Source organism: Periophthalmus magnuspinnatus, chromosome 9, assembly GCF_009829125.3.
Source record: "Periophthalmus magnuspinnatus isolate fPerMag1 chromosome 9, fPerMag1.2.pri, whole genome shotgun sequence".
Taxonomy (NCBI): Eukaryota; Metazoa; Chordata; class Actinopteri; order Gobiiformes; family Gobiidae; genus Periophthalmus; species Periophthalmus magnuspinnatus.
Genome location: NC_047134.1, coordinates 6,270,964 through 6,298,725, shown reverse-complemented (window position 1 = coordinate 6,298,725; position 27,762 = coordinate 6,270,964). Strand labels below are relative to the sequence as shown.

The 27,762-nt window shown below is 38.4% G+C and overlaps 1 protein-coding gene across 1 annotated transcript; it reads right to left on the bottom strand.

Moving 5' to 3' along the window:
* Nucleotides 1–687: 687 nt before the first annotated feature.
* On the bottom strand, nt 688–27,758 carry ercc8 (excision repair cross-complementation group 8). The gene is made up of 12 exons (XM_033972115.2): nt 27,497–27,758; nt 26,383–26,478; nt 25,807–25,908; nt 24,928–25,051; nt 22,675–22,756; nt 17,708–17,776; nt 17,548–17,614; nt 14,117–14,220; nt 11,962–12,086; nt 9,997–10,194; nt 5,438–5,536; nt 688–979 (listed from the first exon to the last, which is right to left on the bottom strand). Exons 1-12 carry the CDS (start codon nt 27,571–27,573, stop codon nt 914–916), a joined length of 1,209 nt encoding a protein of 402 aa, XP_033828006.2. The 5' UTR covers nt 27,574–27,758; the 3' UTR covers nt 688–913.
* Between the last annotated feature and the right edge of the window lie 4 nt (nt 27,759–27,762).

The window sequence follows — 27,762 nt, the reverse complement described above, 5'->3', positions numbered from 1 at the left end:
CACTGGAACAAAGATCAGACAATAGAGTCATATGGACATTTAAATAATGCTCCCTTTGGTTAAGTGAAATTTGTATAATGTCAGTTACATGAAAGGTGGAAAAAAAAAAAAGAACTTTTCTGCTGGAGAGTTCACATAACTACTTCGTAACCACGCAGATAGATTTGCTTTGTCTGGAATATTCAACAGTATGGCATTAAACAACTCTATGTCTATGGTGACAAGAAAGTGACGCCCCACCCAATGTAAGAATGCAAGCTTTAAAGGTGTCCCCTGCATTGAATGAATACAACATAGTACCATGGAAAGCATCACATCTCCATGGAGACTGAGGTAGCATGCAGAATCCAGAAGAAAAGTTACACAATGCAGCTTTAAGTAAGCCTACACAGTAAGTCTCAATACAACAGTTTTTGTGCAAATTTCAAGGTTTAATTCAATAAAATGAGCAGCAAGTTTTCTTGATCACTTGACTATATATATATATATATATATATATATATATATATATATATATATATATATATATACACATATATATACACACACACCCCCACACACACAACACACACACACATACACAGGCATTAAGGCATCACCAGGTTTCCTGTTTCCTGTCTTCAGTTATGCTTCAGTTAATATTGTATTGTATATCAATATTGTAAACTAGACCATGGTTAACCAGGACTAGAACAGGACAAAACCAAGTCTGAAAACAACTAAGCCAGGATCAAACCAGGATCAAACCAGGATCAAACCAGGATCAAACCAGGAACAGACCAGGAACAGACCGGGAACAGACCGGGATCAGACCGGGATCAGACCGGGATCAGACCGGGATCAGACCGGGATCAGACCGGGATCAGACCAGGATCAGACCAGGATCAGACCAGGATCAGACCCGGATCAGACCTCAGTCTTCATCACTGCTCCATGCATCCTGAAAAGCAGGATTCAAAGATGTCGGTCCAGCAGGATTCTGTACAAAAAGCACACATATGTATTATTATGCATGACCATTATTAACAACCATGACACTTCTTTATTTTATTCATTTATTCAAAACAAGGGGTGTGCACTGTACATGATTTTTAAAAACAGAACTACTTACATTTAAACACTCAGAGTTGTGAAAAGCACTTTGTAATCACGGTGAACAATTCAATCATGTGGGACTTACTGCAGATACCAGACCAGAGATTTTGCTGTCACTGTAAAGCTAACAACAACTAGCATGCTAAAGTGTCCATCCATCCATCCATCCATTTTCTTCCACTTATCCGGGGCCGGGTCGCGGGGGGAGCAGTCTAAGCAGGGACTCCCAGACTTCCCTCACCCTGGACACGTCCTCCAGCTCCTCCGGTGGGACCCCAAGGCGTTCCCAGGCCAGCCAAGAGACATAGTCCCTCCAGCGTGTCCTAGGTCTTCCTCGGGGCCTCCTCCCAGTGGGACATGCCCAGAACACCCCCCTAGGGAGGCGTCCAGGAGGCATCCTGAGCAGATGCCCGAGCCACCTCAACTGGTTACTCTCGACGTGTAGGAGCAGCGTCTCTACTCCGCGCTCCTCCTGTGTGACCGAGCTCCTCACCCTATCCCTAAGGGTGCACCCGGCCACCCTACAGAGGAAGCCCATTTCAGCCGCTTGTATCTGCGACCTTGTCCTTTCGGTCATTACCCAAAGCTCATGACCGTAGGTGAGGGTAGGAACGTAGATTGACCAGTAAATCGAGAGCTTAGCCTTTGGACTCAGCTCCTTCTTCACCTCGACGGACCGATATAGCGACCACATCACTGCAGACGCTGCACCGATACACCTGTCAATCTCACGCTCCATCCTTCCCTCACTCCTGAACAAGACCCCGAGATACTTGAACTCCTTCACTTGAGGCAGAGACTCACCACCCACCCGGAGAGGGCAAGCCACCTTTTTCCGGTCGAGAACCATGGCCTCGGATTTGGAGGAGCTGATTCTCAACCCAGCTGCTTCACACTTGGCTACAAACCGCCCCAGTGCCTGCTGCAGGTCCTGGCTCGAAGAAGCCATCAGGACAACATCATCTGCAAACAGCAGAGATAAAATCCTGTGGTTCCCAAACCAGACCCCCTCCGGCCCCTGGCTGCGCCTAGATATTCTGTCCATAAATATAATGAATAGAACCGGTGACAAAGGGCAGCCCTGGCGGAGTCCAACATGCACCGGGAACAGGTCTGACTTACTGCTGGCAATGCGAACACAGCTCCTGCTCCGGTCATACAGGGACCGGACAGCCCTTAGCAAAGAGCCCCGGACCCCGTACTCCCAGAGCAACCACAAAAAGGACACTGTGAGGGACACGGTCGAATGCCTTCTCCAGATCCACAAAACACATGTGGACTGGTTGGGCAAACTCCCATGAACTCTCAAGGAGTTGGGTTCCAGAGCCCAAGCTGTGCGTGGAGGTGAGGCCGACTATATCTAGCCGGTAACACTCAACCTCCCGCACAAGCTCAGGCTCCTTCCCCCCCAGCGAGGTGACATTCCATGTCCCCAGAGCTAGTCTCCATGTCCAGAGATCCGGTCGTCGAGGCTCCTGCCTTCGACTGCCGCCCATATCTCTCTGCACCCGCCCCTCATGGCTCCTCCCGCAGGTGGTGGGTCCACGGGAGGACGGCCCTACGTCGTTCCTTCGGGCTGGGCCCGGCCGGGCCCCGTGGGGAAAGGCCCGGCCACCAGGCGCTCGCTGTCGAGCACCCACCCCAGGCCTGGCTCCAGGGTGGGGCCCCGGTAACGCCAGTCCGGGCGACGTAACTGGCCTTGCTGTCTCTCTCCTCATGTAGGGCTTCTGAACCGCTCTTATTCAGACCCGTCTCCCAGGACCTGTTTGCCATGGGTGACCCTACCAGGGGCATGAAGCCCCCGACAACATAGCTCCCAGGATCATTCGGGTGTTCAAACCCCTCCACCACGTTAAGGTGGTTAAAGTGTACTCTCTGATTATCTGACTATAAAATGTTTTCTAATTAGATGCAGACAGCACATTGTGGACTTATTTTGACCTCAACATCTACTTGTAGAATATATCTGTTGTATCATGTTTTAGTATGATCCAAACTTAACTCGGCTCATATGGATCCACTGCAATGATCATACCCAAGTGCTTTTTATGAACACAACTTCCGGAATAACTATAATTTTCCTAAAACTATGTGTCTGGACAAGCAGCTTATGTGTGTGCCATCATCTGAACGTGAAGGAGGGGTGACGAGGCTTTAGTAATAAAATAAACACTTACAAAATGCTGCATGTTTAAACAGTATGTTGGAACCAGAGCATCCCTGGGTTTGTAAGTGAAACTTCTATGGGGCATTTAACACGACCATGTCAGCATTAGAATACCACTGATGTGACACTCTGCTCACCGATCTCGTTTCTGGCACTGCAATGCATTCTGGGAAAATGTATTAAAAGGAACTGTAAGTGCAATTTTGATTTTAAATTTTATAAACATGACCCAACTGTGCACGCATATATGACGTAAACGTGTTTAATGCATAGTCTGTATAAAGTAGTGGACTACTAGCCTTTGACTCAATTCAAATGAAGCCCGAGGGTCGAGGGTAGCAGTTATATGGGTGAATTTTGAGACAAGTTCCATATTTCACAGCAACCAAAGAACCAGTCTGGAGTAAGGCTGTTGAAAGTAACACCCCTTCCCTGGTTTAGCACGGAGCAGGTATCAATCAAAACTATTGCTAACCTTTGTTGTTCATACTTTGATTTACTTACAAAATAGTGAAATAAAAACACCGGGATCTTGAAGAGCGGATTAATATGAACCAAGGCCAAAATGACAAGTCTGACAGCAGCAGTTACAAAGCGAGTTTTTCAATAGAAAGTGAACTTGAACCATTGATGAGTCGATGGAGCTGGAAAGGTGCCCAAGCTCACTTCCTATTTGGAAAACGGTAGCTAGCAATTTAGCTATGTCCATTTATATATACAGTATATGGTTCAAATCAAAAATATAACATTTACTGATAACAATTCTAATGCTGATTTATTCTTGATGTAATTTATTTATGTAATTGTAATTGAATTGTAATTGTTCATTGTTGGTGTTTTGGTTCAAGGCGATTATCCAATCAGAAAGCAGAATGAGCCTCACATGAGTCTCTCATTTCATTTGCCTTTTTCAATACTAAAATTCAGTTTTTTTAAACCTGAAAGGACTTTCTCTGATCTGAATGGTCTCTCCCTAAACCCCAGCACCTGCAGCCAATCATGCGTCAGTGCTAGTGCAGCCTCTGTCTCTGCTATCCCTATGCTGAGATTGAGAAACACTTCTATGTGTCTATCTGCAAATGAAGCCACAGATTCAGTTGTGACTGTAGTACATGTTTCAAAGTGTAGAGCACCGGTTAGTTATTTAAAGATAAGGTATGTGGGATGGGCATGAGTGTAAATACAGGAAAAGGGGATTTGTCAAATGGACTTTCAGTTTCCCCAACCCACCTGTAACATGCACATGAACTAAAACTCTTCAGCTAAAGTAGTCCTGACCCAGCTCAGCCCCCTGAACTAGTGTCACAAGGGTCCTATATCTCACATGTTACTACAGAGGCACTTAAGGATGGGTCAAATGCAGTGGACACAATATAAACATACCACAAATTCAAAATGGCTACTGCATTTGATTATTGTGGTACTAAACTTCTGTTTCTGAAGGGCAACATGAAGGCTTTTATTTAAAATATATATACTGGCCTCCAACTACTGCTATTAGCTACTACTTCACATTTTTCTGATAGCTTTACTTGTTTCCTGTGTGTATTTCTACATTATTTTACACAGTTTTAAGCAGATAAAAAGTAAAATGTGCAAATTGAATAATAAATGATCATGGTCACATTATATAGCGTTTTTCCACCTTCAAAGCTCAAAGCGCTTTACATCAAGGAACCACTCACCCATTCACACACACATTCATACACCAATGTACACAGACACTGGCGACGAGGTGGGTTAAGTGTCTTGCCTAAGGATACAACAACAGCATTCATCTGTGAGAGCTGAAATCGCACCACCAACCGTGGGTCAGTGGATGTGACCGCTCTACCGATGATGTCTTTAGGTCAAGAGTGGGATTTGAACTGGTAACTTTCGGATCACTGGACAAATGCTCTACCAACTGAGGCGCTGTCAGCCATGAAGGCTTCTAGATATAAAATATTTACGAATAAAGTGAATTATTGATGAAAAACTGGAGTTAATTCCTTTTTGATATCTTAATTAAAATAATGTTGCTGTTATAAAAAGGTCTTTTGGCATTTGTGTTTTAGAATTTGTATACTTTAGTTAAAGATTACAATTATCAAAATACAATTACAAGTATTTTAATAGCCCCGGTTATTCAGATTAAGCATTGCCGCCCAACTGGTTGGTTGAACTGTCACTTGCCTTCTGCTTGGTATCGGCCTCTTCTTCTTCTTCATCTGGGGGTCGTAGAACAGGAACCCAAGCCAGAATGTTACAGTCTTTACCTCCGCTGTACAACTCCTAGAAAACACAAAATCTTATTCAATGACAATATAACATTGAACAAAAGAATGACATTGGTGGAAAAGCTATCGCTAACGATAAGAGTACTTAAAGAACTCTGAAGGGCAAAACGTAATCCACAGGACCCCCTCTGAGCACAGGGACCATAGACTGTATAAAGAAGTATTCCTGAGGGAGTGTCTGGTTAAATGAAGCTATGATACTCGCGGTCAGAATTCCAAATATGAAATTTGGCTCCAAATTCGCCCCTATAACTACTAGCCTCGATGAATTTCATTTCACTGGAGCCAAATGCTGTGGGTGACATCACACTCACTTAGTCCACTTCTTTATACAGTCTGCAGCAGACATGGGCAAACTACAGCCCGGGGGCCACACATGGCCCTTTGGGCTTATTAATCTGGCCTGCTGAATATGACCTAATAATATTAAAAGGTTACGTAAGGGTAAACCTTGTTAAATTGACCTTTTCAGCAAGTTGTTAATCTTTTAGCACTTGGCACTATTCTGCAGTGTTTATTTAACTGAAATTTAAGAAATTAATTATTAATTTAATTAATGCATTTGGAAAACAATTTGTACAATGAGCCTTGCATATTCATGCTTTGCTACATGTTACAGGCCAAATCTCTAATGCAATTTTATATTTTATATATATATATATATATATATATATATATATATATATATATATATATATATATATATATATATATATATATATATATATATATTATATATATATATATATAGCATAGATTTTGAAATGCTGCTTAACTTCTCAATTTGATTTTTTTTCTTTACTCTGAAAAAGCATATTTGAATTATTTTCATTCCAAATTTCACCTACTGTTTTTTCAGTGTACAAAAAAATACAAATTTAGCAGTTATTTAGCAGTTATAATTCACAAAATTAAAAGTGGGAAACTCATTTATGGCATTTAAAATTCTAAATATAATTATCCTCCATAGATTTAAAATGTAACGTTTTTCTAGAGCCAAACCTGATTCAGTTGCAATTCTAATAGGATGCTTGTATATTTACAAGCAACCTTTAAAACAACTAAAAAAACTACAGATAATACTAAGATAACAGGCGTGAGAGAGTGGGGACTATATTTTGCAAACTTGAACTGATAACAACACCACTTTTTTGCATGTAAGCTGCACTTAACACAGAAGGTCAAAGTTCACATTAGTAAAACCACATTAGCCAAATACTGATGCTGCGTCACACCCTGTGTATTTGCATTAATAATGGAGCGAGCTTTGGGAGAGTTGACTTTGGTACTTATCTATATGGAGCTGGTTTGGTGGTGTCATGGTGATCCCGAAATGTGAAGTTGTAAATTAATTTCGAGCTGAAGGAACATTGTAAAAGAAGCAAAGAAGGGGAAGTGCAGATAAAAGCAGCAGCTGTGATGAGTCCAGTGGTTTGTGTAAAGACGAGCCCATAGTAACGCCATAGCACTGAAATGTGTCAGGCTTGATACTTGAGAATGATTTTAAACACTTTTTAGACAGTAGAATATAATTTCCAACACAAAATATTCAGTAGTTTCTTTAAATTATTGATTTGATTTGATTGAGAGGTTCTACACACTGAATATTTTATCTTATGGGCATCACACTGAATATAAAGTATGTAGACTGTACTGAGTTATACACTGACCAAACAAACTAATGAGAATGAATGAATGAAACCTGCCACTTGCTTGTCTCCATTACTTTGCATGGAAGGTTCCGCAGTATGACTTTAAACTTCATATGACAGGTTTTGATGATTCTCTAATTGCTACTTAATCTGGTGGATAAAATTTGTTGTAAATATAAATGATAGCTCTACACAATTCAAGAAGCGGTTTGAGAAGAAAAGATGAAAAATATGTTGACATTTACAGGAACTAGAGAGTTCTACTGATATCCCACATTGATGACAGAATTCTGTCAAAAAATTAGGTACAGTTTACACAAGAAACACATTATTTCAGAGATTTTAAATATTATTTAAACAAAGTCTTATATTTTAATTTGTCAGGAATTCTCTGTCCATTACAGGAATTTTGGCCCAGTACACTACATGGTTTCTAGGTAAGAGTTGTGGAATTCCCTTGTGTGACGTCATGATTGTGTGTCATGTCCCTTGTGTGATGTCATGATTGTGTGTCATGTCCCTTGTGTGATGACATGATTGTGTGTCATGTCCCTTGTGTGATGGCGTGATTGTGTGTCATGTCCCTTGTGTGATGACATGATTGTGTCATGTCCCTTGTGTGATGACATGATTGTGTGTGATGTCCCTTGTGTGAAGACATGATTGTGTGTCATGTCCCTTGTGTGATGTCATGATTGTGTGTCATGTCCTTTGTGTGATGTCATGATTGTGTCATGTCCCTTGTGTGATGTCATGATCGTGTGTCATGTCCCTTGCGTGATGACATGATTGTGTGTCATGTCCCTTGTGTGATGTCATTATTGTGTCATTTCTCTTGTGTGATGTCATGATTGTGTGTCATGTCCCTTGTGTGATGTCATTATTGTGTCATTTCTCTTGTGTGACGTCATGATTGTGTGTCATGTCCCTTGTGTGATGACATGATTGTGTCATTTCTCTTGTGTGAGGTCATGATTGTGAGTCATGTTCCTTATGTGATGTCATGATTGTGTCATGTCCCTTGTGTGATGTCATGATTGTATGTCATGTCCCTTGTGTGGTGTCATTATTGCGTCATTTCTCTTGTATGATGTCATTATTTTGTCATGTCTCTTGTGTGATTTTGTCATGTCTCTTGTCATGATTCTGTTGTCTCTTGTGTGATGTCATGATTGTGTCATGTCCCTTGCATGATGTCATGATTGTGTGTCATGTCCCTTGTGTGATGACATGATTGTGTGTCATGTCCCTTGTGTGATGTCATTATTGTGTAATTTCTCTTGTGTGATGTCATGATTGTGTGTCATGTCCCTTGTGTGATGACATGGTTATGTGTCATGTCCCTTGTGTGATGACATGATTGTGTCATTTCTCTTGTGTGACGTCATGATTGTGTGTCATGTCCCTTGTGTGATGTCACAATTGTGTGTCATGTCCCTTGTGTGGTGTCATTATTGTGTCATTTCTCTTGTGTGATGTCATTATTGTGTCATGTCTCTTATGTGATGTCATGATTCTGTTATGTTTCTTGTGTGATGTCATGATTCTGTTATGTCTCTTGTGTGATGTCATTATTCGGTTATGTCTCTTGTGTGATGTCATTATTCTGTTATATCTCTTGTGTGATGTCATGATTGTGTGTCATGTCCCTTGTGTGGTGTCATGATTCCGTTATATCTCTTGTGTGATGTCATTATTGTGTCATGTCTCTTGTGTGATGTCATTATTGTGTCATGTCTCTTGTGTGATGTCATGATTCTGTTATGTCTCTTGTGTGATGTCATGATTGTGTGTCATGTCCCTTGTGTGGTGTCATGATTCTGTTATGTCTCCTGTGTGATGTCATTATTTTGTCATGTCTCTTGTGTGATGTCATTATTGTGTCATGTCTCTTGTGTGATGTCATTATTGTGTCATGTCTCTTGTGTGATGTCATGATTCTGTTATGTCTCTTGTGTGATGTCATGATTGCCAACCAGCAAGTAAAATTTTAAGCCTAAATAACTGGGAATTTTTTTAAATATTACAGTACAATCTTAAATATAATAATCTTAAGTGTGTTTTAGCAAAAGGAGTCCAGTCCAACCTGTCATAGGTGCTTTAACCTCATTTGTCTATTTATTCATTTACAGGTAGTTTAATGGCGCAAAATACCCTGAAAAACATTGTGAGGGGTTACCTCTCCACAGACCTGACCTGTAACTTTAATGTAATTCTGCAGAACATTCCAGGCACAGTTACATACTGCATCTTTAATATTACCACGTGGAAGCAGACAATTCAATTCAGATTTTGCCTGACTTATATTCTCATATTCAAAATATCAATCAGTATGTGGGTGTTGTCCCTCCCTTTCTCTCTTTCCTCCCCTCTCTTCAATTCCCCTGCCCATCTCTGCCCCTCTCACCACTTGTCCATCCTCCTCCTGCTCTGTCCTTCTTCCCTCCTTTTTCTCATCTTTACTGTTCCCACTTCTCTCCACTCTCTCTCTTCTCCCTCTGAAACATCCCATCCTCCTCTCTCGTCCCCCTCTCCTCTCTCCTCCCTATCTCACCTTTCATCCCTTCCTCCTCTCTTCCCCTCTTCTTTCCCCTCTCCCCTCCCCTCTTCCCTCTCTCTCTTCTCCATTCATCCTCCCTCTGTCTCATCTCTGGCTCTTCCCTTCCTCCTATCTCTTCCCCCTCTTCTTCCACCCTCTCCCCTCTCTCCCCTTCCTCCTCTCTCTTCCCCCTCTTTTTCACTCCCCTCCCTTCATCCTCTCTCCCTCTCATCTCTCCCTCTCTCCCCTCCTTCCCCCTCTCACCTGGTAGTCTGGGTGAAATTCGCAGCAGTCCACATTGTTGTAATGTCCTCGGAGCATGGTGACCATCTCTCCAGTGTGAAGCGTGTACACAGCCACAGAGCTTCCACATGGCACGAACACAAACTCAGGACTGCAGCCTTTGGACACACAGAATTGGAGCCTCTTACGGCTTTCGTTGCAAACTTTCCCATAATTAACCTGAAAGAGAGAAAGTATGTTTCAGATTTATCTAAAACTGATATAAAAGGGAGAGTGAGAGGGGAGGAGGGGTGGGGCCTGGAGGACTAAATGGGAGAGTGAGGTCAAAGCTACTATAGTCACATTTGTAGATATATTTTTTATATTACTCAATTTTATTTTATTTGTACATACAGAAATCTGACTATGTTAGCCTTACTTATCACAAGTCTACTGATCTTTCCTACTTTAATGATTTAGAATTTAGAATATAATTACCATTTGTTTTTCCCTGTGTTTATTTATGTTGTGATGTATGAGCTACTGTACAGTACTGTGTACTTAATGATAACAATACAGGTCCTAAGACTAGACCCTGAGAAACAGCACCATATATGCGTTCATAAAGAAGATCGCTATATTATAAACTGTGAAAATCTTGGGCATAAAAGTTCATGTTAAGTGACTTTATATTAAATCTAACATGACTCTAGAAACAGTGGCAATAATGTCCTGTATATAATTTAATCATAGTCCAACCAAGTCCCTTTATTCTCTATTTACAGCCCTCTCCATTCCAAGTGAATCTAACCTCACAGCTCACATAAAGCCACAGTCAAATGAGCATTCACTTTGGTTAGTACTGAGCACACTTCCTCTGCTGCACCAGCCCCACAGTGTGAGAACCCTTAGTCCACCCTGGTCCCACGATGGAAAAATGTCCTCCATAGCAACCTCATTAAAGCAACAGGAAACCGGAGCCTGTGTACACTTTTACCTGGGACACAGGTGAGGCCTGTGTTTTCACACATTGCTCTGGTGCAGACACTGTTCATCAGCGTTAGATTATTAAGAGCGCATTACAACCTCTGTCTGGACCACAGCTCATAATATAGACTCTGAAATGCAAAAGATTTTAAATGCTGATGAGTAAAGGTAACTCTTCAGGCAGAAGTTTCTTCATCTGCTTGTCTCTTTGCGTGGAATGTTCCACACTATGGCATTAAATGGATACCTTCCATATCTTCCATTTATCCAATTACTGGTTAATTGTCAAAAATGCCTTGAAAATGGACTGTAAATGTACACAGCAAACCTGCTAGCCACCGTGTTCCAAATAGGAAGTGATCATGGGCGTGCTTCCGGCTCCGTTGACTATTGAAAAAGTATGATCCCTCCTCTGTAACTGCTGCTGTCAGGCTCGTTATTTTGGTCTTCAAATGTTCATATTGACCCGCTCTGCATCCTATTGTTTTTATTTCACTATTATATTATATAGATATGAACATCAGTAACAGACAAATTAGCGTTAGAAAGAGGTTTGATCGACAGAGTTGCTAAGAGTCCGCTCCCTGCTAAACCAGCAGTGCAGGCAGGAAGGGGTGTTACCTTCAACAGCCTTTATCCAGATTAGCTCTTTGGTTGCTATGATACTCGCAGTTGGGATTCCAAATATGGAACTGGGCTCCAAATTGGCCCCTATAACTGCTAGCCTCGATGAGCTACATTTGACTGGAACCGAACACTGTGGGTGACGTCACACTCACTTAGTCCACTTTTTTAACAACCTATGGTTCTTACTGTGAGGAGACTCAATTCTTCACAGATCTGACCTGTATGTTAATAGTATAAATCATTCCGGGCAGTGCAAATGAATCTCCATAGAGACGAGTATGAAAAAGTTACAGTACACGTTTAAATAAATTAGCTTTATGCATTCTGTAAACATTCAGTATTCTGTTTTACAGGTTTTTGGAGTTTGTATGTCTTATTTCTACCAGAGCTCACCAGAGTGTTCTCCCCTGAGGCGCTGTTCCAGAGTCTCATTCGGTCATCAGTCCCGGTGGTCAGCAAGTACAGGCCATCTCCAGTGAAGCACAGGCCGTTCGCTCTGCCATTATGAGCTGTGTTTGCTGATCAGCACAAAACATACAAGCTAGTATTATTATTATTTTCAATTTAATTTCATTCTGTCGTTTTAATTAATTAAAAAATAAAATAACCACAGCAATTAACTAACTAACCCCACACAAAACAGGGTAGATTTTTACAGTATAAATTACACTTAGAATTTATGATAAACTATAATAAAAAAATAAATAATAATAATAGTAATAATAATAATAATAGTAGTAGTAGTAGTAGTAGTAATAATAATAATAATAATAATAATAATAATAATAATAATAATAATAATAATAATAATAATAATAATAATAATAATAATAATAATAATAATTATTATTATTATTATTATTATTATTATTATTATTATTATTATTATTAAAAAATATCAAAGGCACACTATGTAACATTTCTAGTGAATGGTTTTGATCACCTGAACAATAAAAAAACTGTAATGAAATACATGGATAACAGCAGGTGGTAAACCCTTCACCAGAAAAGTTACATGGTGAAATATTGCAAAGAAACCAACAGGCCAGTTTTAATATGTGCAAATACAATAGTAGTAGCAGTAGTAGCAGTAGTAGTAATATTAGTAAACAATATACACGAGGAGGAGGGGGTGAAGATCACATGGACACATCCAGCATTGTAAACAAAGACATGACATAATATGCGTTTGAGGCCTGGTGCTCTGAGACGAACACAACGATAAACAGGAAAGACCGATACTGTTCAGAATGTCGACCTCTGCTCTAATGAGAAAATCCAAAGTATGTGTTAACCTGAAGGACCAGACCGGAGTTTGCACAGACAACAGCTCATTTCACTGTTAAAAATGTTTCTGCATGATTAAAGTTTAATAAGATTGAAGATAACATTTGTCTGCAGTGCAAAATGAACGAGCTCTGGTGTCTAGAGAGAAAACAGGAAAAAAGAGCCATTTAAGGTTATGAGGTTTTATATTTGACAAAGACACATACTTTTCTATAAACCTAAAATAAAATAAATGCATTTTAATAAGGGCTGTTAAAATTTCTTGATGATATTGTCTTGTGCATGATATCATGTCTAGATCCACCACCTGCTTCTCTCTATGAAGATGCCACTGCTTTAGCTATATGTTGTTTCGCAGGCATTAAAGGCATTAAACTCCATGGAGACAAGCAGGTAATGCCACAAGGCAGGTTATATCTGTGGAGAGGCGACCCTACACACAATAAGAATGCATGTTTTTGAGGTATTTTTTTCCAATAAAAACACACAGAATTGAATAAAAATGAGACAAGTTTAATGCTACATACTACATGACAGATGGAGCAATTTTTGGAAACATTTTAATTATTTTTCTCCACCAGAATCAGATTTGAGCTGTAGAAGATTGAATTATGAACTTCTTTGACTCATTATAGACACAAAGCACCTACTTCAGATTTGCGTTCTGTTATTCATTTAATGCAGCTCATATTTTTAACTATATTGTACATTTAGAACTGTTTTTTGGGGATAATTCTGCTTTAGAGTTTGATAAGCATATTATCGTCTATATTTACTTCAGCAATACCTCGCACTTCAAAATGTGTTATCATGACGGACGTAGCCAACACTGTACTGTTCCATGTTGCACACAAAACAATAACATCTCCTTGGAGATGAGCAGGAGGTGGAATCACACCAGAAAAGTTACGAAGTGCACCTTTAGTCCAAAACAATTGTTATGTTTTGATGTAAAATAGTGTATTATAAGAGTGTATTCCTCATCTGAAACAGCCTTGTGATTAGAACGCGTTGCAAATTGCTCTGTACAAACAGGCAGAACTTTCTAAGAGGTGGAAATGTAAACAGCATTCCTTAAAGCTTAAAGTGTTCCGGGTTTGGAATAATAATTATGAAATAACTTTGGCACACAGCTATTGGTGAAGACTTGATCTGATACCAGGACTCTAGTGTTTTACTTTATTTATAAAATGCTCCTTTTAAAATCAAAACTGGTCCCTTTAGATACAACAAAAACGTAATTCCATAAGTTCTCTTTTACCTGCTTCTGTAGAGGCTTTGGACTTGTCTCCATTGTGCTGATCCAAAGTAAACAAGCTGCCGGTCGCCCGTCGCACGTCCCAAACCTTCACCTTACTGTCTGCACTTAGAACAGAAATGAACACATTATCTTTATGCCAATTAGCGCACATCAACGCTATAAGATAAGAACGCTAAACAAACAAGAGTCAGCATCTTGTGGAAATGCTACATAAGCAAAGTGAACTAGCGGCTCTGAGATGAGAGATTACTGGCCATTCTGTCAGTAAGTAAAGTCATAGAAAGAGCAGTTTTCTACTGGGATTAGATAGTTCTTTAATAGAATAGAGTTCAGGTTTACTTTTGCATGGCTTGTTTTGAAATTCAGTCATAATCCAGAGAGATGGGAGTGTCCCTGTGGGTTAATTAGCAAGTCTAAACAGAAAGACCAAAGCAGATGGGAACTGTACCTATCATGTGCTACTGCTACTCCAGGCGTGTGTAAGGTATAGAAGCTAAATAAAGGCAATACACGTTTAGCATGAATTTGCTTTGGCACTAAAAATATTGTACTTGCTACACAGACAAAATTATTCCTTATTATCTATGTGATAATAAAATAATAATAATATTTCTATAACCTGTAATCCAAAAATATTAAAACCAGAGTCTGACTTTTGAGTAAACTAAAAAAGGCATTTTTAATTACATAAATTAGTTGTATGGATGAAGCTGATTACATAAACAGAGACTAAGGAATCTAAATAGATATGATTTTGATGCTCACTCAGTACTCGATTGAGACTTTTTTCGTGTTTCATATTTGGAATTCCGTCCATGAGTATCCTAGCAACCAATGAGCCAATCCGGAGCAAGTCTGTGGAAGGTAAAGCCCCTTCCCATCCACACCACTGGTTTAGCAGGGAGCAGGCACATAGCAATGCTATCAATGAAACCTAACACTAGCGGGAGCGAACAGATTTCTCTGTTATTAATGATCATATCTTGATTAATGGACACAATAGTGAATTTAAAAAACAGGATCATGTAGAGCAGAATAATATGAACATTTTAAGACCAAAATGACAAGCCTGTCAGTGGCAGTTACAGAGAGAGGGGTCACAGTTTTTAGAAAGTGCTTACTTCCTGTTTGGAATGTGACAATTTATATATACAGTGACCATTTATATATACAGTCTATGGGTGATGTAGGAATTCTAACAACATGAATCCAGCCTCCATATTGACAGGACATTGCAGCTTAACTGCTTCTGGGCAGGTATAGACGCTATGTGTAGAAACACAATATTATCTATAATCATTAATGGAAAAATTAACATTAAATTAGTCCTATAATGCTTGTGTCTCTCTATAGTTATAATCTGTGACACCTGTACCTCGATCATTATGTTATAATTTGCACATTTTAAATCACAATATTCATGTAAAATAACTTAATAAAACTAACAAGTTCACAGACTTCCCCATTAGAAGACCGCTGTGCCCAGTGGAAGCTGACGTTGCCATAAAAGTCCTCACAAAAAAACGCTGCATGCTATCGGCGCCCCTTATAGATAACTGCAAATAATACTAGGGAGCATTGCTTTTTTTTTTTTGTGCCAAAGTGACTACATGACGCTGTCGAATCCTACAAGTATCACCAATTTTTATTTATTTTTATTAACATAAAACTGGAGAAGGAAGCGTGTACACGAAAGGAGCTGATGATACTCCAACTCCTATATATAGGTCCTATATTACACAAAACTGACTGACTTGTGAACTTTAAGCCATGTCCTAATGCTGATACTTCCTCAAAAACATACCTGAAGTTGTGTTTTGTTTCGGTCACACGTTTGAGTAACACTTTATTATTACTCTGTCGACATCTCCAAAGCTCAAAATGCTCTGTTCCACCTTGTGATGTCATGAAGTGGTAGTTTTCAAGTTAACAGCTCCTTTTACCTGTAGTTCAGTAGAGATTGTCAATTCCAGGGCTGAAATTATCCAACTGATACTAGTGAAGGTGTATGGAGTTTGAAAACACAGTGGAGCAGTTCCTGTATTACCACATGACATCACAAGGTGGAACAGAGTGTTTTCTGTTTGAGAGAAGAACTCAGCCTAAATATGAAGGGTTTATGTGTTAAACGTGTGAATGAAACAAATCACAACTTCAGATATGATTGTGATGAGGAAACAACATTAGAACAGAGATCAGAGAATACAGTCATATGGGATTTGTCATTGTAGAACAGCTTTTTTAAACTATAACTTCTCAAAACATAACCAACCAAAGCAAAAAGTCAAATGTAAACATGAGGGGGAAAAAATAGAGATAGATAAAGATAAAGAGATAATTTTCCACATGTGTGCACAGAGTTTGGCAATTATTTTGCAAGATCTTGTCCCATCACATAGCCTGTACGAAGAAGTGGACTGTGTGAGTGAGTGTGATGTCACCTACAGCGTTCGGCTCCAGTCAAATGAAGCTCATCGAGGCTAGCAGTTATAGGGACCAATTTGGAGCAGAGCTCCATATTTGTAATTTCAACCTTGAGTATTATAGAAATCAAAGAGCCAATCTGGAGCAAGGCTGATGAAGGTAATGCACTTCTTAGCAGTGCTGTCAATCAAACCTGTTTATTTTATTTATATATTTATTTGACAGGGACAATGCAATCTGACATAGTTACAACATGAACATTGCAGCTGATGTGATGCATATAGAGTTTGTAGCAAAAGCTAATTCTCAACTCCCGTCCCTGGTTGAGCTTCTCCACAATTCACCAATATGCAAAATAACCTGTTGCTAATGCTAGAGGGAGTGACCTCGGGGAGAGAAGACATCTTATTTGTCTGTTATTAATGTTCATATCTTGAGTTACATAATATAAAAAGTAAAAATCACAGGATCATGTAGAGCGGGTTAATATGAACATTTTAACAGAGAGAGGAAGTTAATTAGAGCCAGAGTTGATGGAGCCAGAAGTGCAGCCATGCTCACTTGATATTTGGAATGCAGCGGCTAGGGGTGTCCAAACTATGGCCTGGGGGCCAAATGCGGCCCTCAGACCAATTTTTATTGGCCCTCAGGCCTTCAGTTGAACTGGCCCAATTGATCATAATCAGTACTTTTTACTGCAACTTTGAGTAATCCTACCAATACAATCTAAATAACATCATATTGCATTGTCATACAGACCTAATATTAATATTTCAAGCCTTATTTAAAGTATGAAGTCAAAAGTATGTTAAATGCACCATCTGAATTATCGTCTGTATTGACCACTGTGGCCCTCCGTGTCGAATATTTTTCAAGATATGGCCCTCGGTGAAAAGAGTTTGGGCACCCATGGGCTAGCAGATTAGCTATGTCCATTTATATATACAGTTGATGTCCCATCACTATTAGCAATAAAAGAAAAGTTAAAACTCAAACAAGGCTCCTACCTGGCACTGGCCAATATGTACTCGTATCTGGGCGACCACCTTACAGACAGGACTTCTGCTCTGTGCCCTAAAAAGACAAAGAAACCTACATTTTCATATGTTTTTTATGGTTATTTTGATATGGTTACTAAAGTTACTATAATATGGTGGCTGAACTAACCTTGAAGAACATGAATCTTTGACCCAGACTTCATATCACAGAGCTGGATCTTTGGGTTTTTGGAGCCGACTGTACAAGTGAACACACAGTACACGAGGTAGATTACATTACAGTTATATGGAGGCAGAAGACACATTAGCTATTAGTAATGAGATGATATGATTTTAAGATAATACAAAAAATAAAAAATAAACAAATAAATAAATAAACAGTGAGACCCTTCTGTCTTCCATTGATACTGTCTAATGTAGTGGTTCCCAAACATTTGTACTCATGCTCCCCCTGAGACCGTGAACAAGCATTTTTGAGGGTCAATATTTATTTTTTATGGTACTTTTTTTTTTTAAATAGAGGGACGATTTTATTTATTTTTCTGTTCTACAATGAGGTTTGAAATTCTATATTCATTACAGACACAAAACTAAGTGTTTTATTCTGCTCTTTATCTTATTGCAGTTCTTTTTTTTTTTTTTTTACATTGTAGATTCCGAACAGTGTTTGAGGAATAATTCTGCTATAGAATTTGGTTTCAATATTGTTTATCGTTTATATATACATCAGCGATATGTCGCACTTCAAAATATGTTATGGACACAGGTCTAGATGTCTGGTGACTCTGAACACATTATATTATAGCTAATAGTTAGAATATTTGCAATTAAATCAAATGTGCATAAATTTTAAAGCATTTGGCCTGAGAGATCCCCAAAATCCAAAACAAGATTTTCCTTGGTCTCTCTGGGGGCGCCAACATTCACATACCACAATTTGGGAACCACTGGTCTAACAGATTATCATTCCTCCAGTATACGACTAAGTGAATAAAAACAAACAGCAGTTTTACAATTGAAATGACTTAGTTTTGTTTCTAAATTATAACATTTTAGTTATTATGTTTATACTGTGACCTCAAGAATCACAACTACTGATTAACCTACAAGTTATGCATTCAGATATAATTAAAACTTAGAGGAAAAAGATAAGAACACCCATTAATCCCAGACGTCTATAACTTGGGTTTGAACAAAAAATATCTTTCAATGTGTTTATACAAAGAGGATTTAGCATTTTTATTTTAGTTTTGATTAGGAAATAAAGTCGCTAAGTCGCAACTATTGTTTATTTTAAGGATCCTGCTTATCATTGTTCTATTTTATGATACAAAGGAAGAGGGAGAGGCTTCAAAAATGTGAAGCAGAACTAAAGCTCCTCACATCTTACAGATAAGGTGTGGTTCACTGACTTGATTTCAAATTTTATATATATATTTTCATATATATATATATATTTTCATATATATATATATATATATATATATATATATATATATATATATATATATATATATATATATATTTTTCATATATATATATATATATATATATTTTCATATATATATATATATATATATATATATATTTTCATATATATATATATTTTCATATATATATATATATTTTTTCATATATATATATATATATATATATATATATATACACACATACATACATACATACATCTACATACATATATACATATATATATATTAAATATAATATAGATTAAAAAAATATATAAAAATCCTGTTATTTCCTTAAAAAAACTTTAAACTTTAAAATTTTCCTTAAACTATGTTACCTTCAAAAGCTAGCATTGCTTTTTAGGAACAAAATCCTTTACAAGCTTTGAAAAGTCATTTAAAACATAGTATAGATGTTTAAAACCAGTTTGGCGAGGAGCGTCAGGGCAGGGCCAACAGAAAAGGCAACGCCATTCTTACAGAATGTATCTTTAAAACAAGGTGAGGCCTGAGCTGCAACCGGTCTGTCTGGCTCAGCCACTCAAAGCTCAGATTTGTTCCTTTCTTCTCATTTCGTCACTTTGGTTTAGTTTTCTTGGGTGACTTCGACCTTTGACCTACAAGAGGCTTCCTGAAGATGTGAGCCAGGTCTCTGCTCTGACAATGTTAAAGCCAAGCTCCAAACAATTCTGTTTATCTGGGCATATGACTGAAAGGTTTTTATTTCATTACTTTATGTACCAATTGTGCTATAAAAATAAACTTGCCTTGACTTCGCTACATTGGTTTAGTTTTCTTGGGTCACTTCAACCTAAACCTATCATGAAAATCACTATATCGACTTACCGTTCAGTGTATGAAAGGTGGGACAGTATATTTTAGGGCTCTATATTTACTTCTTAGTAAAAGTAGGAGTTTTGGGGTATTTTTGTTGTAATATGATAAGATTTGAGCTGGAGAGGGGGGAATAAGCCACTCCTATCGCTCATTTTTGGTTAATTTTGCTGTTTATCTGTTGCACCTCAGGCCTTTTAATGATCCTGTCTGTTTAAAAATGGTTCACTGCTGTTGTTATTGTGTCAGTGACATAGATTAGTTTTAATATTATCATTTATCACAGTATATCTGTAGAAATATATCGCTCTTCAAAACGTGTTATTGAGAAGTAGTAAAGTACTTTACTTGAATATATTTTGAAGTGGTTACTTTTTACTTTTACTTGAGAGCAGGCTTCTGTACTTTCTACTCCACTACATTTTTGAACTGGACTGAAAAGTAAAAATATTTTTTATTATTGTCTGAGACCTGCTGAAAAGGCTGAGAGTTTATTTTTAACACGTTCATAATTTGAGTGAAACAAAAATATACAAATAAAGATAATACAAATAGAAATACTTTTACTTTTAACTCTTTAAGTACATTTTTAAACAGGTACTTTAATATTTTTACTTTTTTTTCTTCCCTGTGATACTTACTTACTTTTACTTGAGTATATTTTTGCCCCAGTATCTGTACAATCCCATTCCAATGAAGTTGGGACGCTGTGTAAAACTTAAAAAATACAGAATACAATGATTTGCAAATCCTTTTCAGCCTATAGTGAACTGAATAAACTACAAAGACATGATATTTAATGTTCAAACTGATATGAACTTTATTGTTAACTCATTTTCAATTTGATGCCTGCAACACCTTACAATAAAGCAGGGGACAGGGGCATGTTTACCACTGTGTAACATCGCCTTTCCTTTTAACAACAATCAATAAGTGTTTGGGAACTGAGGACACTAATTGTTGACGAGTTGAAGGAGGAATCCTTTCCCATTCTTGCTGAATGTACAACTTCAGTTGCTCAGCAGTCCGGGGTCTCCGTTGTATCTTGCATTTCATAATGTGCCACAGATTTTCAATGGGAGACAGGTCTGGACACAGGCAGGCCAGTTTTGTACCCGCACTCTTTTACTACGAAGCCACACTGTTCTAACACGTGCAGAATGTGGCTTGGCATTGTCTTGCTGAAAAAAGCATGGACGTCCCTGAAAAAGACGTTGCTTGGACTGCAAGAAATGTTGCTCCAAAATCTGTATGTACCTTTCAGCATTAATGGTGCCTTCACAGATGTGCAAGTTAACCATGCCATGGGCACTAACACACCCCCATACCATCACAGATGCTTCAGCTTTTGAACTTTGCGCTGATAACAATCCGGATGGTCCTTTTCCGCTTTGGCCCACAGGACACGACATCCATGATTTCCAAAAACAATGTGAAATGTGGACTCGTCAGGCCACAGCACACTTTTCCACTTTCCGTCAGTCCATCTCAGGTGAGCTCGGGCCCAGAAAAGCCGGTGGAGTTTCTGGGTGTTGTTGATATGTGGCTTTCGCTTTGCATGGTACAGTTTTAACTTGCACGTGGAGATGTAGCGACAAACTGTGTTAACTGACAATGGTTTCCTGAAGTGTTCCTGAGCCCATGTGGTAATATCCTTTACACATTCATGTCTGCTTTTAATACAGTAACGCCTGAGGGGTCGAATGTCACAGACATTCAATGTTGGTTTTCAGCCTTGCCACTTACGTGCAGAGATTTCTCCAAATCCTCTGAATCTTTTGACGATATTATGGACTGTACAAATTCCTAAATTCCTTGCAATTGTACTTTGAGAAATGTTGTTCTTAGACTGTTGGACTATTTGCTCATGCAGTTGTTCATAAAGTGGTGAACCTCGCCCCATCCTTGCTTATGAATCACTGAGGCCTTTGGGGATGCTCCTTTTATACCCAATCATGACACTCACCTGTTTCCAATTAACCTGTTCACCCGTGGAATGTTCTAAACAGGTGTATTTTAAGCATTCCTCAACTTTCCCATTCTTTTGTTGCCCCTGTTCTAGCTTTATTGGAACGTGTTGCAGGCATCAAATTGAAAATGAGTGAATATTTGCATAAAAACAATAACGTTTATCAGTTTGAACATTAAATTATCATTATTCAGTTCAATATAGGTTGAAAAGGATTTGCAAATCATTGTATTCTGGTTTTTTTTTTTTAGTTTTACACAGCATCCCAACTTCATTGGAATTGGAGTTGTACTTTTACTTAAGTAACAGAACTGAGTACTTCTTGCACCACTGCCTTTGCTCTACAGTTATGTAAATATGTTTGTAGTGTGTTCTCGTGCTGCTTTTAGACTTTACATCCATCTTTTTCCGCTTAATGCTTAACTCTAATCGTACATTTGTTACAAGGTTATATATAGATTTTATTCTTCTTTGCATTTGACCCATTCATTTATGTCTCAAGAGGAACCCATCAGCCGAGCCGTGGGCAGAACCAGAGTAGCACTTATGGACCCATCTCCATACGTCCAGATAGGGTTAGTTAGTTTAAGAATTAGCCTGTTTTTTTTATGGCCCTCACTCCTACAACTTTTTGTTCAGTTGACAGATTACATTTTTTATTTTACTACAGACTAGAAACCAAAGAAATCTGTTCAAACTGATCCGAAACACCAACACACAGGCTTCTATAAAGGTTTAAAAAGATCTCATTGGCCAATTGTGTCACTACCCAGAGGAAACGAGCTGAGGGCGTGTTAAGTTAGCACGTAGCGTTTAGCTCTGGGGAACAAACAGATTAAACCAGAAGTTTTCAGAGAAACAGACCTGCGATGAGGCTGTGCTTTCGTGCAATGGGAGACAGGTGGTGGCTGTACACGTTCGTCTCAAACTCAAAGATTTCTGCAGGCTAAAACACAGAGGAAAAAGTCAGAATTCAGATTAAGAATGTGTCCAAAGCATTTGTACTACATTTGTCAAACGAAAGACCTCTACACATATTTTCAAAGATTATGATTTCATATCTTAGCCACCCCTCTTTGTGAATTTAAAGCACCAGTCAAAGCATGATGAGGTAGTATCCAGTGTGCTTCTGTTTAACTAGTATTATTATTATTCTGGATGGTTAGACCTGTTACAATAACACATTCTGAAGTGCGATGTTAATGAAGAAAATACAGAAAATATTCAAAGTGATTATCACAAAAACGATTCTTCATTTAAAAATGTGCCGCAAACACACAGCAGAATGAAACACTCACTACACATTTTGTAGGTAGCTGTTGTTCATTACTCAAGTAACAACAGAACAACTTTGTGTGTATAAAAGTTCAAACATTCTGAGACTTTATGGGCCGAGTATGACCAGTCTTATTACGTCTAATTTAAATGCCAAACCAGGATATCGACTGCACCGATATTTGGAAGTCAATATCTGTTACCAGTATTGTATCGGTGCATCTCTAGCTATAATGACCCATAGAAGTCACTTTTTTAACCCTCTTCAGCTCAAATCTCACCATAGGAGAGGTAAATACACTAGTACAGTACACCAAACAGGGCGACAGTGGCTCAGTTGGTAGAGTGTTTGTCTAATGATCTGAAGGTTGGCGGTTTGAATTCCGCTCTCAACATAAACATCATCAGAGCGGTCAGGTTGGCGTTGCAATTCCTAGATTTGTTCCTTCAAACTAATTATTTTGAGATGTGCCACTTTTGTCTTGGTGGCACATGACAACAGGCATCAGGGCAAGGACGAATGGAACTGAGCTCTGAATTTCTCAACCACAATGATGGCTGTAATTCTGGAGGCATAAAAAGGCCCAGTGTCTCCTCGGCCCTGCGCCCTGTCAGTGAGTGCCAGCCAATGCCCTCAACACTGCAGCCTCTGTTATAGATGGTACGATAAACACAAGCAGTAAGAAGTCAAATACTGTACCTCGAACTATCTGCCTACAACAGAGAGGTCATGTTTGTTCAGTCTCTGTAGAGGAGTAAACTGTAATCAGAAGCAGAGGGAAAAGAGAGCAAAGTTTTTAAATTTAAAAGATCTACAATATCCATTTGTAAATGTAATACACATCCCCAAACCTCCACATTCAAGGCTCAAAGTGCTTTACATCAAGGAACCACTCACCCATTCACACACACACTCACTCACTAGTGTACACCGACACTGGGGGTGAGGTGGGTAAAGTGTCTTGCCAAGGACATAATCAAAGCATTCATCTGTGGGAGCTGGAATTGCACCACCAACCTGTTTTGATGCCTCCAGAATCACAGCCATCAATGTGTTTGAGAGATTCAGAGCACAGTTCCATTTGTCCTTCCCCTGATGCCCATTGTCATGTGCCACCAAGACAAAAGTGGCACATCTCAAAAGAATTAGTTTGAAGGAACAAAACTAAACATTAGAGATAGGAATCGCACCGTCAATATTGAGAGTGGACAAACGCTCTACTAACTGAGCTACTGTCAAATTTTACCTCTATTTTACTAAAAGACTGAAAAACTAAAATAGTTCTATGGTATTTTTGAGTAACTAAAAATACAATAATAATAATAATAATAATAATAATAATAATAACAAGAAGAAGAAGAAGAAGAATATGTATTGTGTTTCAAATATTAATGTTAATAAAAGTGAATATTACACTGTTAATCATTTCTATTGTTTCATTGTTATAGTTGTAATCTAGTCCTGTATTGCTCATTTCCACAAAGAGCCTAACACACAGGGACATTCTTACAAACAAAATAACGTGAAGGTGTTTGAGAATACAAACACTGACTAATACAAACGAGAGGCAAGTGGGCTCTCCTCTGGCCTTTGAATGACCTCTCGAGGTAACAGTGGCGCCAGTGTAACTCTAGTACCACACAGACCGCCATCACACAGACTGCCATCACACAGCCTGCCATCACACAGCCTGCCATCTGCAACCAAGAGGCACGAAGGGGCAAAAGTGGTACGCACAAAAGGAGTGAAATATGTGACGCAGTGGGGATTGTTTTTACGGTGGAGTGTTGTAAACATGAGTGAATAAAATAAAGCAAATAAACAGGTGGAGGGGGGCTCACCTTCAATGTCTCTGTGTCCCAGATCTTCATGGTTTTGTCGAAGGAGCTGGAGACAAACATCCCAGTGTCGTACGGATACCACTGCACAGTTTCCACACTGAACTTGTGAACATGACGATTTGACCTGGATTTAAGGTAAAAGAATATGATCAGTCAGAAGTTTGGACACGCACTCTCATTAAGTGTTCTTTATTTTTACTACTTTCTACAATTTATATAAGTAAGATGTATGGGATTAGAAAAGTTAAATTACTAAATATTTTTCAACAGAGCAAAGGGAGGCTATTTTGAGGATCTGAATATAAAATATATATTTTTATTGTAGAGTTATTTAACTTTTTTTAAAATTACTTAATTCCACATATCTTGCGTCATAAATTTCATGTCTTCTGTTTGTATATAAAATGCAGAAATTAGTATAAATTAAAAAAATATATATTTAAATCAATGAATGGGAGGGTATGTCTAAACTTTTGACTGATCGTGTATAATATTCACTATTTCTTTCAGTATTATTATTAAGTATATAAATATGTAAAGTATGTAAAATGAAAATTCAAATATTAAACCTGATAATCTATACAAGGGAAATGGTTTATTATCTTAATGTTACTATGCAGCTACAATAGAAAAATGTTTATTAATGCTAGCACATTTTTCCTCCCTCATAAACATTGAATAACAGTAGATTATTATCACCTTATCTTAAATCAAACCAACCAAGTAATGAAGCACGTAAAAACTACCCCACCAATTGTAAAGCAATTTATTTTAAATTGACAATAGCAGCACATTACCTCAATAAAAACTGCATGGCTGCCCCCTAATGGTTAAAGTCGTTACTATCTGTTATGGCTGTAAAGCGTGTTGACTCTTTACCTCCCCACTGTACAGATGGCTTTGCAGGTGTACTGTGTTTTTCCAGTAAAGTTTTCCAGGTCGTAGATGACAATGACACCATCAGCTCCTCCAGACAACATGCTGCAGACACATCAAGAATTAGAATGAATGTAATGACATTTTCCCTTCAAATCAAATCAATCAATCAAAGAGACTTTAGTTATCCCCAGGTGGAAATTTAGATTATAGATCTTTTCAAATCTTCTACACCAGTGAACGCAGACACTGGGAGCGAGGTGGGTTAAGTGTCTTGCCTAAGGACATAACAACAGCATTCATCTCTGAGAAGTGCATCGCCAACCTGTCGGTCAGTGGATCTGGCAACTCTACCAGTGATGTTTATGTCGAGAGCGGGATTTAAACCACCAACCTTGGGATCAGTGGACAAATGTATTTTTGTTAAAGATACTTTTATTGCAAACATGTCTGCTTAACAGTGTGACCTAATTCAGAGAGACCAGGTCATAACAAATCATTGTCATTTTTTTGTGACAGCCACAGTTTAAAATAATACACAAATAAATTAGTAATCTCTCCTAAATCAAAAACACTTACTATCGACCTTCGACCACATCAATGTCAATGGTGTTGATGCCATTTCCGTGGATTCTGTCGACATCTCTGTCAGGATTCAGCTGTAGACTCAGGACTCTGTCAGAATAACAATATAAATTTATACTGTGGCCTGTGATGTGATTTGCCTTTGTAGTAAAACATAAAAATGATTTTCAAAAGCAAATTAGTTGTACAATAATTGTAAAGAAGCCTATTCACAAACATTACATCATAACTTGTGTTGTTTTTTTTTTACTTGAGACATTTGATCCTGTACAATGAGCAATAGATTGCTCATTGTACCCTGGGGGGTGCAATGAGCAATTGGCCCCTTGCCGATTTCTTCCTTTTTCTGCACCTTTGTCACTCTTAGCCTCTTCAGATCAAGCAAAGTTAAATACTAGACAAAGATAACTCATAAGTAAACACAAAATGTAGTTTTAAGTGCCGATTTTATTTAATAAGGGGGAAAAAGCCATCTGAACCTGCATGGCCCATGTGAAAAAGTAATTGCCCCCTGAACCTAATAACTGGTTGAACCACCCTTAGCAGCAACAACTGCAGTCAAGCATTCCACATTGCTGTGGAGGAATTTTGGCACACTCTTCTTTGCAGACTTGTTTTTAATCAGCCAGTCAGCCAATCAGTTTATCATGCCTGAAATCGCAAAAAAAAAAAAAGTGAACGGCGCAGATTTCACATTTGGAATACGTTCCTGCAGCAGATTCAAAATGGAGGATCTAACTTATTTTGTGGACATAATTTTTTCACTGCATTATATTCTTTGGACCTGTATGGAACGAATTAGATCAACTTTCTGGGAATATGTTGATGTTTGACAGAACCAGAGCCCTGAAAGGTAAGTGTATGTATATATATATAATATTTCTGCCCTTTTGTGCTTAATTTTATGATCCATTCGCGTTTTGTGCTCGACTTCAACCTCAACCCCCCTCAAGACATTTACAGACACATTTGAGCACATTCATTAATCTATAATGTTTAAATATTAATAATAAGTCTTACGAATATTGTCAAAGAGGATCAGAATAATAAGTTTGTGTTTTAATATGAGCGGTAGGCTTCAGTACTGAATGAGCATTTACTTGTTTACCTTCGTGTTGATTCTGCTCGCCTCAGTCTCAAAGGGTCATCCAGCCCAGCCCGGCGTGAGGACAGAAACCCCAGCATCGTTTCTTCTTAATAACCACAGCCTTTTACGAGTCATTTATTTAACTAGTTTATGATACAATAAGCTAACACCGACCATAACTCATCCATTTCGTTGACTTTAAAGGATTTAAAGACATAAATAGCATACACGTGTAATATGACAAGACATTGTACACACCATTTATCAACGTATTGTACGATATTTGA

Coding starts and splice junctions, on each gene's coding strand:
- ercc8 (XM_033972115.2), bottom strand. CDS start 27,573: ATGCTGGGGTTTCTGTCCTCACGCCGGGCTGGGCTGGATGACCCTTTG. Junction 10,195..11,961: donor CCTCAGGGGAGAACACTCTG/GTGAGCTCTGGT, acceptor TCTCTCTTTCAG/GTTAATTATGGGAAAGTTTG. Junction 5,537..9,996: donor AATTTCACCCAGACTACCAG/GTGAGAGGGGGA, acceptor TGTGTTTTCTAG/GAGTTGTACAGCGGAGGTAA.